A 16,853-nucleotide genomic window follows, 5' to 3' on the forward strand; every position below is an offset into this window, starting at 1 on the left:
GATTAAGATTTGATTCACTCCTGCTATTATTTCCCCAGCGGCGCAGATTTGTTCTTCGTAATCACCCCCAAATGACTAGAGACGTGGAGCATGGCTTCCTCATATTCTCCATGGTTACATGATGGCACAAATACCTCCCAAGGGTGCCTTGAGATGCCAGAGCAAAGGATGGGGGGGCTTTGCTTCATGACTGTACCCATTTTCCAGACCTATCTCGGTGATGCCAGAGGAACAGATGTGCATCAGTGCTTAATGACATCATCTGTGCAGGCGTTGACAGTAGAGCGATTAAAGGAGATAAATGTTGGGTTGTTGTGGTGGGAAATCGGTGGGTACGCGTGAATCGGCAATACTGAACTGGCAGCATCAATAAGAAACTGTTCCGGGCCTGTCAAAAGTTTTTCCACCACAATGGAAAATAATTTGTCTCAAATGTCACAACCATCTCTCATGATTGTCAATGGCAGAGCTAAAAACTGCAATCATGCCTACCCCTGTCACTACCATTTCTCCCTCTTTTATCTCATTCAGATTAATGGCATTCTCTGGAGACCACTTTAAACTAAAGGGGAGCACCACTGGCAGCTAATACTGACTCATTCAGTTTGCCTGCCTATATAGCCAGTGTATTTTGGCCATTTTACATTTTTGTCATACTTTACATGAAGGTGCCCTTGGTTACCCTTTATAAAGGGTTGTAACATACGTTTAGTTTTCTGTGAAACAAACGTATATTATGGGATTATGACTCGTAAGACATTGACACATTTGCCATGATACTGTCAAAATGCATCTCCTAACATACGGTTTTCACGCTGTCAGGGAGTTTTGCTTCTCCCTTCTTTCTTGACTGTGGCCACCAAATAATCTGTCACCAGGACCTGCAAGCCGCATTCTATTTTCAAACCCAGACCACCTCTGTCAGTTAAGGAATTAAGTGCGAGGGTTTTATTTGAATTTAAATTATATTATATTACAGTGACATCAAAAGGGAGGAGGAGGGGGGGCCACGTCAGGATGAAGGGAACACAAGTGCTTCTCCTTATCTATCGCCCCAGCTCTGGGATTGTGGAAAAATGCTTTAATGCATGGAGAAAGGCTATAAATTGTATTTTAATGTTTCAGGACTCTTGGAAGATTAGTCCAAATGGGGACTAAAAGAGATCCAAATAAAATCACAAAAGGCGCACACGGTGTGTGTGTGTGTGTGTGTGTGTGTGTGTGTGTGTGTGTGTGTGTGTGTGTGTGTGTGTGTGTGTGTGTGTGTGTGTGTGTGTGTGTGTGTGTGTGTGTGTGTGTGTGTGTGTGTGTGTGTGTGTGTGTGTGTGTGTGTGTGTGTGTGTGTTTAAGCTTACATCTGTCTGTGTGCGTGTGTCTGTCTTTACTGACAGTCTTGTGAGCAGAAGAACTGGGATAACTAAGTAGAATATTGAAATGAACATAAGGTTGCGGTCAGAAAGGAGGTGAGCGAACAATTATCACTACAACATAGGTACTAGTATTAGTAGGAAAGCTTTCTTATTGTCTGGACTTGGAACATGAAAGTCATTTTAGGTCTGTCTCAATTCTAGTATTCATTTCTATGTTTGAAAAAAAAATATTCAACAAAAAATAAAAGGGATTTCAGGGAGACAAGTCAACCAAAGTCCAGGTTCTAGTAATGTAGCTGCAGTGCTCCAGTGGGTAAAGCCTGAGTGAGGGTTATGACTGTGTTTAATATAAAATGCTGTTCAATAACGCTGTATTGTCTTCCCACTCTTTCTCTCCCCCTCTTCTTCTCCCTCTTCCCATCTCCTCTCTCTGTACATCGCTCTCCCTCACTTTTTCTTAATCTATTCCCCCTCTCTCTGTCTCCATCCCCCTCCCCCTCTCTCACTGTGCCCATCTCTTTCTCTCTCCCTCTCTTATTCGCTGTGTCCTTGGATGGAGCAGCGGGTGAACTGGGCATCGAGTTCATGGGTAAGTAAACTTTTCATTTATGCAGTAAATCTCTCTTTATTTTCTCTCAACCTCTCAGAAAATACCTTGCTCAAAAAACACAATCGAGCAAAACCCTCTTTGCTCACCTGGGAGAAGATGAACCTTCTCCGGTCACCATGGATGCATAGGTGCATTCTATTTGCATGGAAGCTAGTATTGTCTGCAATCGAAAGAAGGATCTCTGCAGTGTGCTTGACTGGTTACATTGTGTGTGTGTGTGTGTGTGTGTGTGTGTGTGTGTGTGTGTGTGTGTGTGTGTGTGTGTGTGTGTGTGTGTGTGTGTGTGTGTGTGTGTGTGTGTGTGTGTGTGTGTGTGTGTGTGTGTGTGTGTGTGTGTGTGTGTGTGTGTGTGTGTGTGTGTGTGTGTGTGTTTGCAAATGCATTGTTCAATGTTGTGTTTGTGTTTGCACATGTTCTCCTGTGTGTGAATGCGTATATATACACTACATGACCAAAAGAATGTGGACAAATGCTCTTCAAACATCTCATTCCAAAGTCATGGGCATTAATCTGGAGTTGATCCCCCTTTGCTGCTATAACAGCCTCCACTATTCTGGGAAGGCTTTCCACTAGATGTTGGAACATTGCTGCGGGGACTTGCTTCCATTTAGCCACAAGAGCATTAGTGAGGTCGGGCACTGATGTTGGACGATTAGGCCTGGCTTGCAGTCGGCGTTCCAATTCATCCCAACGGTGTTCGATGGGGTTGAGGTAAAGGCTCTGTGCAGGCAAGTCAAGTTCTTCCACACCCATCTCGACAAACCATTTCTGTGTGGACCTCACTTTGTGCACAGGGGCATTGTCAAGCTGAATCAGGAAAGGGCCTTCCCCAAACTTTTGACATAAAATTGGAAGTTCAGAATCATCTAGAATGTCATTGTATGCTGTTGGGTTAAGATTTCTCTTCACTGGAACTAAAGGGCCTAGCCCAAAGCATGAAAAACAGCTCCAGACCATTATTCCTCCACCAAACTTTATAGTTGGCGCTATGCATTGGGGCAGGTAGCGGTCTTCTGACATCTGCCAAATCCAGATCCGTCTGTGGGACTGCCAGATGGTGAAGTGTGATTCATCACTCTAGAGAACGTGTTTCCACTGTTCCAGAGTCCAATTGCATTGAGCTTTACACCACTCCAGCTGATGCTTGGCGTTGTGCGTGGTGATCTTAGGCTTGTGTGCGGCTGCTCGGCCATGGAAACCCATTTCATGAAGCTCCCGACGAACAGTTCTTGTGCTGACGTTGCTTCCAGAGGCAGTTTGGAACTCGGTAGTGAGTGTCGCAACCGAAGAAGACGATTTTTACATGCTACGCGCTTCAACACTCAGTGGTCCCATTCTTTGAGCTTGTGTGGCCTACCATTTCGCAGCTGAGCCGTTGTTGCTCCTAGACGTTTCCACTTCACAATAACAGCACTTACAGTTGACCGGGGCAGCTCTAGTAGGGCAGAGATTTGATGAACTGACTTGTTGAAAAGCTGGCATCCTATGACGGTGCCACGTTGAAAGTCACTGTGCTCTTCAGTAAGGGTGCCACATTCTACTGCAAATGTTTGTCTATGGAGATTGCATGGCCATGTGCTTGTTTTTATACACCTGTCAGCAAGGGGTGTGGCTGAAATAGCCGAATCCACTAATTTGAAGGGGTGTTCACATACTTTTGTATGTATAATGTATGCATTTACTCATATTTGTAGATGTGTCTATATCCCTGGAGTGTATTCCTCGCTGCACACTGTGTTTTCATTTAAATTATTGGAAATGTCCCATGGGCATGTACACCATATTTAATGTCATCAAGCTATACCCTAAATCCCAAACCAACGCCTAGCACATACCACTACTGCATATAGGCACTTGTGTAGTGAGGTGCGTACTGGCGGCAGAGAAGTCAGGCGCAGGAGAGCGAAAACTGATTTACAACGGTGTCGTTTAATATCCATAAACCACCGTCAACAGAACAATACAATAAATGGGTCAAACAAAACCCGGTAAATACCAGCAAACCGTGCACAAGCACTACAAGAAAACAATTACCGACAAGGACATGGGGGGGGAACAGAGGGTTAAATACACAACATGTAATTGATGGAATTGGAACCAGGCGTGATGGAAGTTAAGACAAAACCAATGGAAAATGAAAAGTGGATCAGCGATGGCTAGAAGGTCGGTGACTTTGCCCGCCGAACGCCGCCCGAACAAGGATAGGGACCAACTTCGGCGGAAGTCGTGACAACTTGAGTCGATGTGAGAGGAGTGGATAGGTCTATGCAATTTAATGGTAGCTCAATTTTGCCTCTTGTCACAATATTGATTATGTAACATATGCGCTATCAAATTTCTTGCTTTTTGGTAGCATAGTTGGCTAAGCCGTTGTCAAGAGGGCAATCAAGTGTGTTTGCAAGGCAAAGGTCCCGGGTTCTAATCTCAATATAAACTGGTGTGATAGGAAGTGGTAGGCCCACAGTACGACTATGCAAGCACAGTGACATCCGTCACACCTATCCAATACTCTCACATCTACACTGGTGCCTCATGGAAAGGGCTAGGGGTTGACTTGGGATTCACACACAGTGGCGTTCATTAGCAATACAGTCGACAATATGATGTTTTGGGGCATCTGAAAGAAATATACACTCTTTGGTTCGATTTACTTGACACAGAATCTCCAATGAACATGCTTTTCAGTTCAGGACTACACTTGGGTTGGGATTTATTTTCAGAGGCGCCTTTTAAAGGCATTTTCCCCTTTAAAAGTAAAGTTCAATGTTCTGCTCTATAAAGCGGCTTGGATTGAATCCCGGCCTAGGCTTCATCTGTGTCCAGGAAACCAGCCCTTTGAGTCCCGTCAATTGAATTGTCACGTCAAAGGTGCGTGTTCTCTGTCATGAATATCCCCATCTCGACTGGGAAGAGTTTCATCCATCCATCTGCCCTTTCCCACATGCAATGACTAGTGAATACATCCAACCTGTTGCTGCACATTTTTCCATTAACTCCGGCTTCACACGCTGGCTTTACTTCACACACTTCCACTTATAGAATAAATAAAAGGGAGAGGGTAGAGATGAAGACAGTGGAAAGAGAAGCGAGACAGCGAGGCAGACGCATCTCTCTTCAGTTCAGTGATTTTAATCTGGGTGGTATATGAGTTAAACAGCAGTCACTACACACTGTGAGTGGGTGTGTGCTTGAGAGAAAGAAGGGAGGATCGGTGAGGAAGAGAGAGAGATCGACATCAGAGAGGATTTGATAGAGAAGTCTCTCCATCTATCACATCCTGTCTGATGTCGATCTCTCTCTCTCTTCCTCACCGATCCTCCCTTCTTTCTCTCAAGCACACACCCACTCGTAGTTTGTGTAGTGACTGCGATTTAACTAATTTACCACCCAGATTAAAATCACTGAACTGAAAAAGCACGTCTGCCTCGCTGGTTGGTGACAACTGTTAACACTATCAACGTGTCCCTATACTGTGGCAATTGTGATCAAATTAATGCAATATTAGCCACTTTAAATGCAACACACTGAAACAAAATGAACTATGCAAGAGATTTTGTTGTAGGCAGAACACATCGGAGTAGGATTCTATTAGATTGACACACACTACTCCGCCCATACTCTACACAGACTGGTGCGGCATAAACAATCAGAACTGCAGTAGGTCTATATGCAAATAGACCATTGCCATATATAGATCTGTGGCATTTACTTTGAACTGAACTGTGTTTACAGCATGAGCGGTTGTGAGTAGATGTGCTTGTTTTGAGATCGAAGCAAGATCTGCATGTAGCCACGTGTGCACATTTTGTTCAAAAACTTTGCTAGTTAGTGAGTTATTAGCCCAGTTATAGATAATTTGTAGTCAGCAATAGGGGAAATTGAGTCGTCATGTTGATAGACCAGCTTTGTCAAGCTGCTTAAGCTGGTAGGTTGACCATGTGACCTGGCTAAACTGGATAAGTGACCAGATAAACTGGCAATGAGATGACCTAAAGCAGGGCTGTTCAATTCCAGTTCTAGAGGGCTGAAACACTTCTGTTTTTTGTTTCTACCTGGTTGTTAATTGCACTCACATTGTGTTCTCCAAAATCTTTAATAGGCTAATTCCCTGTGTTATATCTGTTATGTTTTGTTGTATTAATGTTATCCAATTTGCCATAAATCTCCAGCATTGTTTTTTTTTATGATAACAATCTTTCATTTATACAAATATATGTTTTTATTCAATGTTCCTTTGTTGCGCAAAAGGCATCCAAGTGAGAAAGCTTATGTGACCATCATCTTTATTAAATGCAGTGCATGTGACAGCGTCTTCCACATATTCCCTCAGCACTATGTTCTCACATTAGTTACCGGGTTAGCTTCAGTTGCTGGCAGGTTAGCTTAAGTTGCATGTAAAACGATAAGTAGGGGATTAGGTAGTTGAAACATAATACATTAGTTGGTTAAGGTAAGGTTTAGGCTGAGGGATTATAGGGCTGAGGGAACATACACATGATTTCCATATGAACACATCACAACGTACAATGCATTTCCTCTTCAGCAGGAAAAAATCACTTTTACAAAATAATAACAATTGGATCAACTGCTGTAGCAAAATGTATTTTATACAACAAAGGGATAAAAGCATGTCACAAAATCCCAACACATAAAAATGTAATTTCCACACCAAAAATGCAGGTAATTTCACAAAAACATACAATAGATATTTTATTTTTATTTAGAAAAGTTAATTCACAAGTGTGCACTGCGGGAATCTACAATACAATGCAACATACCACAAAATCACTACATTATTTAGCCTAAGCATACAATGTGTGACGTCACAAAATACCACAAAAAAGTGAATTATCTATAAATAAGCTTTCTTGAAATTAGGCAGGTTTCCATTGACCCAGGTTTATTCTACAAAAGCAATGTCGCAAATAAAATCATTGCGACTTTTGCAGGCTACCTGAAACATAAAACCAAGCCAGTGGCCTTATGGTTAGTGTCCCGCCTGAGATTGGAAGGTTGGGAGTTCGATCCCCAGCAAGTCATACCAAAGACTGTAAAAATGGGACCCAATGTGTCTCTGCTTGACACTCACATAAGGATAGCTGAATACCGCCATAAGCAAACAGGAAAATGCTCATCCAGAGGCGGCACTCCTAGAGGCAGGGGACTTTAATGCAGGGAAACTTAAATCAGTTTGACCTAATTTCTATCAGCATGTTAAATGTGCAATAAGATGGGGGAAAAAAACTCTAGACCACCTTTACTCCACACACAGAGATGCATACAAAGCTCTCCCTCGCCCTACATTTGGCAAATCTGACCATAATTCTAAACTCCTGATTCCTGCTTACAAGCAAAAATGAAAGCAGGAATCACCAGTGACTCTATAAATAAGTGGTCAGATGAAGCAGATGCTAAACGATAGGACTTTGTTGCTAGTACAGATTCTTCAATGCATTGAGGAGTACACCACATCAGTCACTGGCTTCATCAATAAGTGCATCGATGACGTCGTCCCCACAGTGATGGTACGTACATACCCCAACCAGAAGCCATGGATTACAGGCGACATTCGCACTGAGCTAAAGGGTAGACCTGTCGCTTTCAAGGAGCGGGACCCTAACCCGGAAGCTTATAAGAAATCCCGCTATGCCCTCCGACGAACCATCAATCAGGCAAAGCGTCAATACAGGACTAAGATCGAATCGCACTACAACGTCTTCGACGCTCGTCGGATGTGGCAGGGCTTGCAAACCATTACAACCATTACAGGGCTTGCAAACCATTACTACAAAGGGAAGCACAGCCGAGAGCTGCCCAGTGACACAAGTCTACCAGACGAGCTAAATAACTTCTATGCTCGCTTCGAGGCAAGTAACACTGAAACATGCATGAGAGCATCAGCTGTTCCGGACGACAGTGTGATCACGCTATCCGCAGCCAATGTGAGTGAGACCTTTAAACAGGTCAAAATTCACAAGTTCTCAGGGCCAGATGGATTACCAGGACGTGTACTCCGATTATGCGCTGACCAACTGGCAAGTGTCTTCACTGACATTTTCAACCTCTCCCTGTCTGAGTCTGTAATACCAACATGTTTCAAGCAGACCACCATAGTCCCTGTGCTCAAGAACACTAAGATAACCTTCCTAAATGACTACCGAACCATAGCACTCACGTCCGCTATTGTTATTTACTGCTGCTCTATAATTATTTGTTATTCTTATCTTTTACATTTTATGTATTTTCTTAAAACTGCATTGTTGGTTAAGGGCTAGTAAGTAAGCATTTCACTGTAAGGTCTACACCTGTTGTATTCGGTGCATGTGACAAATCCGATTTTATTTGATTTTTTATATAGATTGTCGGTAAGGCCATGCGATAGACTAGCATTCCATCCGGTGGTGTGCTTGTACATCAAGCTTCATCGCGATAAACAACAGGAGATAAGCTCCTGCTCCTGAGACATGAAATGGATAGGTGGGTAGCGCATACAGGCTGTCGCCACTATATTAATGTGCAATTTATAATGGAAACACTTCAACACTTTTATTAGGCATTCTATCTTTTTGCGACACATTTTTTGTTGTTGTTGTTTGATGTCACTACGTCCAGCTGTTTTTATCGACACAAGACAGTTAAATCGAAACACACCGTGGCAGACAATTGTTGCATCTACTTTCTATGCAAACTTTCTAAATCTCAACAAAAAAATCACTGCACAAGTTAATGTAAACCTAGCTACAGACAGTTAGCATAACAGATTGTTAATAACTTTCATATAGAGTAGGTTTGGGAAGTCACACATAAATCTTATTGGCAGATTTCACAACCAGACATTACTGATTTAATTTATCGACTGTAATCAGTCGGATTGGATATCAATTACTCTCTGTAACATGCAGAATATGGGGCACAAACCCATAATTCTGTGGTAGTGGGAAGCAATGTGCCTTATAGGGCAGCTGAATTGGGTGCACCTTTTGCCAACAGTCAGAGACTAATAAAAAAAATAGGAACACAAGGCTTTATCGTTGGGTTTTTTACAGAAATGTTTGGCGATCGACTAGGAATGACTTGGAGATCGACCAGTCGAACGCGATCGATCGGTTGGTGACCACTACTCTAGAAAGTTGAGTGAAGTTCAATCTCATGCTTCTCTTTGTTGGCTGATATTTCTGCATGGTAGTCCCGGGGAGCTGCACTGCATTCTTGGTTTAGGTGGAACATTGCTGCTGACCACAATCACACAATTACTGTTCATACAATAACTGACCACAACCACAAAACTTCTGACCACAACCACACAACTGCTGACCACATCTAATGTCCACAACCACACAACTAATGAACACAACCATACAACTTCTGACCACACAACTACTGACCACAACCACCTGGCGACAACTACTGACCACAACTACTAACCGCAACTACTGATCACAAACACACAACTACTGACCACAACCATTGAACAAAACTACTAACCACATCAACTGACCATAACTACACAAATACTAACCACACCTACTGACTGCACATCTACAGAACTACACAACGACTGACCACAACCACACAACTACTGACCACAACTACTGTCCACAACCACACAACTACTGACCACAACCACACAATTACTGACCACACTACTGACAACAAACACACAACATCTCAACTCAACCACACAACTACTGACCACAACCACAAAACGTATGACCACACAACTACTGATCACTCAACTACCGACCACAACGACTGACCACAACCACACAACTTCTGACCACAACAATACAACTGCTGACCACATCTAGTGACCACAACCACACAACTGCTGACCAAAACCACACAACTTCTGACCACACAACTACTGGCCACAAATCTTATCAACATAACTACTGGCCACCGCAACTACTGATCACAACCACCTGGCCACAACTACTGAACCACAACCATTGAACAAAACGACTCACCACCACTACTGTACATAACCACACAACTACTGACCACACCTACTGAACCGCACAACTACTGACCACAACCACACAACTACTAACCACAAGTACTGACCACACAACTACTGATCTAACCTTCTGACCTAACCTACTGACCACAACCACACAACTATTGACCACAACTAATGAACCACACACCTACTTACCAAAACTACTGACCACACTGACAACAACTACTGACCACAACTACTGCCCACACAACTACTGACCATTACCGCACAACTACTGACCACGCATCTAATTACCATAAACACTGACCACCACAACTACTGACCACTACCACCTGACCACAACTACTGACCACAACTACTAACCACAATTACTGACCACAATCACACAACTACTGACCCCAACCACATAACTGTTGACCCCAACCACACAACTACTGACCACAAATACTGAAATCGCTACACTGACCACAAAGCAACTGACCACAACTACTATCCACAACTACTGATCACAAACCACACAACTACTGACCCCAACCACTGAACAACACTACTGACCACAAATACTGATCACAACCACACAACAACTGACCACACCTACTGACCAAAGTTTAGAGGTACAGGAAGTGGATATTTAATGTCAACTAGCAGGGCTCTGTGTCATCATTAAGCAGCCCAAATGGAGCTGTTGCTATGGATACCAACAGACTCAGAGGGCAAAAATGGAGACGAGGGTGAAGAGTGACCACAATTACTGACCAAAACCACAAAACTACGGACCACAACAAATGACAACAATGACTGATCACCACAACAAAACTACTGACCACACAACTACTGACCATAAATCCTGACCACAACCAATACAAAAAAAATGTCTGACATTTGCATAAATAACTCACCAACAGTAACCCTTGAACTCTTGAACCATAAAACAACAAATGACCACAACTATTGGCCATAACTACCGACCACAACCACACAATTACTGACCATACAACTACTGACCACAACTACTGACCATAACCACACAACTTCTGACCACAACTACACAACTGCTGACCACATCCAGTGACCACAACCACACAACTAATGAACACAACCATACAACTACTGAACACACATCTAATCACGATAACTACTGACAACCACGACTACTGAACACTACCACCTAGCGACAACCACAGAACCACAATTACTGACCACACATCTACTGACCACTACTGGCCGCAACTACTAACCACAACTACTGATTACAACCACACAACTAATGACCACACATCTACTGAACCACAACCACACAACTGTTGATCACAACCACACAATTACTGACCACACAACTACTGGCCACACATCTTATCAACATAACTACTGGCCACAACCGCACAACTACTGACCACTCAACTACCAACCACAACTACTGACCACAACCACACAACATCTGACCACAACCACACAACTACTGGCAACAAATCGTATCACCATAACTACTGACCTTCACAACTACTGAACACAACCACCTGACCACAACTACTGACCACACCTACTGACCACACCTACTGAACACAATTACGGACCACATCTAATGGCCATAATTACTGACCACAACCACACAACTACTGACCACAACTGCACAACTACTGACCACAAGACTACTGACCAATACTGACAACAACTACTAACCACAACTACTGTCCACAACCATTGAACAAAACTAAACATAACCACACAACTACTGAACCGTACAACTGACAACAACCACCCAACTACTAACCACAAGTACTGACCACACAACTACTGATCTAAGCTACTGACCTAACCTACCGACCACAACCACACAACTACTGAACCACACACCTACTTACCACAACTACCGACCACAACGACTGACCACAACTACTGACCATAACCACACAACTCCTGAACACAATTACTGAACACAATTACTGACCACAACCACACAACTACTGACTACAACTATTGACCATAACCACAGAGCTACTGACCACACATCTAATTACCATAAATACTGACCACCACAACTACTGACCACCAAAACCTGGCCACAACTACTAACCACAACTACTGACCACAACAAATTACATCAATGATTGATCACCACAACACAACTACAGACCATAACAACGCAACTACAGACCATAAATCCTGACCACAACCAATACAAAAAATGTCAGGCATTTGCATAAATAACTCACTAACAGTAACTCTTGAACTCTTGAACCACAAAACAACTAATGACCACAACTAATGGCCATAACTACTGACCACAACAACAATTACTGACCACACAACTACTTGACAAGAACAACTGACCACACAACTACTGATCTAACCTACTGACCTAACCTACTGACCACAACCACACAACTACTGAACCACAAACCTACTTACCACAACTACCGACCACAACGACTGACCACAACTACTGACCATAACCACACAACTACTGACCACACATCTAATCACCATACCTACTGATCACCACAACTACTAACCACAACCACCTGGCCACAACTACTGACCACAACAACTGACCACAATTACTGACCATAACCACACAACTACTGACCACAACACTACTGGCCACTACTGACTACAACTACTATTCACAACTACTGACCACAACCACAGAACTCCTGACCTCACAACTTCTGATCACAACCACAGAACTACTGTCCACAACCACTAAAGAACACTACTGAACACAATCACACAACTACTGACCCAAACTACTGACTACACAACTACTGAACCACACGACTACTGTCACAGTTGTTTGATGAAGTTTAAAGGTACAAAAAGTGGCTAGCTAACATCAGCTTTTAGCTCTCTGTTTCATCATTGAGCAGCCCAAACAGAGCTGTTGCTATGTATACTTACGGATGCAGAAGGCAAAAATTGTGACGAGGGCAGAGTGACCACAATTACTGACCACAACAACATAACTACTGACCACACAACTACTGACCATAACAACGCAACTACAGGCCATAACTCCTGATCACAACCGATACAACAATTTACTTGCATTTGCATAAATAACTCACCAGCAGTAACTCTTGAACTAATGACCACAACTACTGCCCATAACCACACAAATACTAACCACACAGCTACTGACCACAATTGCTGAACCACACACCTACTTACCACAACTACCGACCACAACGACTGACCACAACTACTGACCATAACCACACAACTCCTGAACACAATTACTGAACACAATTACTGACCACAACCAGACAAGTACTGACCACAACTCCTGACCACAACCACACAACTACTGACGACAACCAATATAAAATGTACAGACATTTGCATAAATAACTCACCAGCAGAAACTCTTGAATCGTTCAAGCTAGAGACATCAAACCAAGTTTATCATGTTCAGGCTATCCTAACTTTAAATTATTAAACTTATATCAAGTATACTTATATAAATTAACTACAATTACAGTATATAAATGTGAATACATTTGCATAAAATAACCCACCAATAGTAACTCTTGATACATTCAAGCTAGACACCAAACCAACTTTCACATGTTAAGGGTATCCTAACTTCCAATTCATAAAAATGTATCAACAAAAATTATACAAATTTGCATAAATTAGCATTAAATAACTCACTAATAGTAACTCTTGAACCGTTCAATCTAGAGACACCAAACCAACTTTCACATGTTAAGGCTATCCTATCTCCAAATTCGTAAAATATTTTAACAGCTATAGCTATATAAATGTGCATAATTAGCATAATAACTCTCCAACAGTAACTCTTGCTTCATCAAGCTAGAGAAACCAAACCAACTTTCACATTCTTAAAAACTTTTATTAATAATAACTATATACATTTTTATAAAATAACTGACCAACAGTAACTCTTGAACGTTCAAGCTAGAGACACCAAACTAAATTTCACATGTTCCGTCTATCCTATAATTTTAATTAATCAATCATTCACAAGCTAGCATGCACACCACATGTTCTTCAGGAAATGTACTTTTCGTAGTTATTATTATGTTTATTTTTCTGCCGTTTTGATGAAAAAAAGTTTTCTAACAAACAAGGTCTGAGACTAAAAGAAAAGACAAAATAACACTTCTAAATAATCGTTTAGTATACTGCTTGGCACACCTGTGAGCAAGGTAGGCTAACCATGTGTGAGTCACTAAACTTCAGTGATGACTCAATCAAATAAAGTTATGTGTGTTGCCATTTTGGCAGTGTTATGTTTGTTGGTGTGTACAGCATGCTTACGGTAGCTAACTAGCTAGGTAGTAACTAGCTATAGCAAGTTATATAAGTTATTTGATTGCTCCTAGTGTCTGAAACTTTGATAGTGCCACAACTTTAGCGCAATTGGTTAGATGGTAGCTAGCTAACTTAATCTTAGCTGGCTAACTAGCTACGTTTAAACATAGCTGCCTGATGTTAGTTCACGTTGCTTAGGCCTACAGTCTGTTTTAAGTGTATTTGCAACAGACCACCAAACCTCATGTAGGCATAGGGCGCTAATCGAATTGAGGTTAGGTTCAGAAACGAGTGTACAGTTTCACTAAGGTTCAGATGACACATAACATTTAAAGTGGGTTAAATGAGACTGCTGTCAGCATGTTGTTACACTGAGAACTGACCTATGTGAAGCTAGCCACAATAACCATTAGCCAGCCACAATAGTTGATTTTGCGGTTTGCCTTCAAAATAAAAGTCCCTCACTGAAACTGATGCAAACTGATTAGAATTGTGGAATCGTGCCATATTTAAGCCACATATCTTAAACAAGATTGAAATGCTGTAAAATAATTGTGTATGTGTGTTTGACTATGTGCAATTATGTATGCATGTGAAAAATGTCATTATGAAACACTATCAATACTCCTAAAGCACCTCTTCAGGTACTATTGACACTTTTGCCATCTTAACTTCTCAACTCACTTCAACATGTATCAACAATGAATAACAGTACTTAACTTGAACCCCGGCAATGGTGCTTGCAGCTTTAATTATTATTATTAATATTACGTCACAGAACATTTACATGCATAAGGTGATAAAGCCTAGGAGGGTACAACTTGGCATGATGGTACACTACAGTACATGACCAAATGTATGATTTCGACAAAACATTTCTGTATGGACCTCGCTTTGTACATGGGATCATTGTCATGCTGAAACAGAAAAGGGACTTCCCCCAACTGTTGCCACAACATTGGAAGCCCAGAATTGTTTAGAATGTCATTGTATGCTGTAGCGTTAAGATTTCCCTTCAATGGAACTAATGGGCATAGCCCAAAGCATGAAAAACACCCCCAGACCATTATTCCTCCTCCACCAAACTTTATAGTTGGCACTACGCATTCGGGCAGGTAGCATTCTCCTGGCATCCGCCAAACCCCGATTCATACGTCGGACTGCCAGATGGGGAAGGGTGATTCATCACTCCAGAGAACGCGTTCCACTGCTCCAGAGTCCAATGGCAGCTTCCAGAGGCAGTTTGAAACTCGGTATTGAGTGTTGCAACTGAGGACAGGTGATTTTTACGCGCTTCAGCACTCGGCAGTCCCGTTCTGTGAGCTTGTGTAGCCTAATACTTCACGGCTGAGTCGTTGTTGCTCCTAGGCGTTTCCACTTCACAATATAGCACTTTATAACAGCAACAGGGCAGAAATTTGATGAACTGACTTGTAGGAAAGGTGGCATCCCATGACTGTGCCACGTTGAAAGTCACTGAGCTCTTCAGTAAGGCCATTTTACTGCCAATGTTTGTCTATGGAGAATGCATGGCTGTGTTCTCGATTTTATACAACTGTCAAAAACGGGTGTGGCTGAAATAGCCGAATCCACTAATTTGAAGGGGTGTTACATACACTTAGGTTGGATCATTAAAACTAGTTTTTCAACCACTCCACACATTTCTTGTAAACAAACTGCAGTTTTGGCAAGTCGGTTATGACACAAGTCATTTTCCCAACAATTGTTTACAGACAAATGAGTTCCCTTATAATTCACTGTATAACAATTCCAATGGGTCAGAAGTTTACATACACTAAGTTGACTGTGCCTTTAAACAGCTTGGAAAATTCCAGAAAATTATGTCATGGCTTTAGAAGCTTCTGATAGGCTAATTGACATAATTTGAGTCAATTGGAGGCGTACCTGTGGATGTATTTCAAGGCCTACCTTCAAACTCACTGCCTCTTTGCTTGACATCATGGGAAAATCAAAAGAAATCAGCCAAGACCTCAGAAAGAAAATTGTAGTCCTCCACAAGTCTGGTTCATCCTTGGGAGCAATTTCCAAACCCCTGAAGGTACCACGTTCATCTGTACAAACAATAGTACGCAAGTATAAATACCATGGGACCACTCAGCCGTCACACCGCTTAGGAAGGAGACGCGTTCTGTCTCCTAGAGGTGAATGTACTTTAGTGCGAAAAGTGCAAATCAATCACAGAACAACAGCAAAGGAGCTTGTGAAGATGCTGGAGGAAACAGGTACAAAAGTATCTATATCCACAGTAAAAATCAGTCATATATCGACATAACCTGAAAGGCTGCTCAGCAAGGAAGAAGCCACTGCTCCAAAACCGCCATAAAAAAGCCAGACTTCGGTTTGCAACTGCACATGGGGACAAATATCGTATTTTTTGAGAAATGTCCTCTGGTTTGATGAAAGAAAAATAGAACTGTTTGGCCATAATGACCATCGTTATGTTTGGAGGAAAAAGGGGGATGCTTGCAAGCCAAAGAACACCATCCCAACCGTGAAGAACGGGGGTGACAGCATCGTGTTGTGGGGGTGCTTTGCTGCAAAAGGGACTGGTGCACGTCATAAAATAGATGGCATCATGAGGAAAGAAAATTATGTGGATATATTGACGCAACATCTC

At 42.2% G+C, this 16,853-nt stretch overlaps 1 protein-coding gene across 1 annotated transcript in view; it reads left to right on the plus strand.

The window, feature by feature from the left end:
• Positions 1–16,853, plus strand: part of nrg3b (neuregulin 3b) — a 432,713-nt gene that overhangs the window by 341,645 nt on the left and 74,215 nt on the right. The window contains exon 4 of the mRNA XM_071391067.1: positions 1,933–1,959. Within this exon, the coding sequence (XP_071247168.1) occupies positions 1,933–1,959 (27 nt within the window). The remainder of the gene's footprint in view (positions 1–1,932; positions 1,960–16,853) is intronic.

Source organism: Salvelinus alpinus, chromosome 3 (assembly GCF_045679555.1).
Source record: "Salvelinus alpinus chromosome 3, SLU_Salpinus.1, whole genome shotgun sequence".
Lineage (NCBI taxonomy): Eukaryota > Metazoa > Chordata > Actinopteri > Salmoniformes > Salmonidae > Salvelinus > Salvelinus alpinus.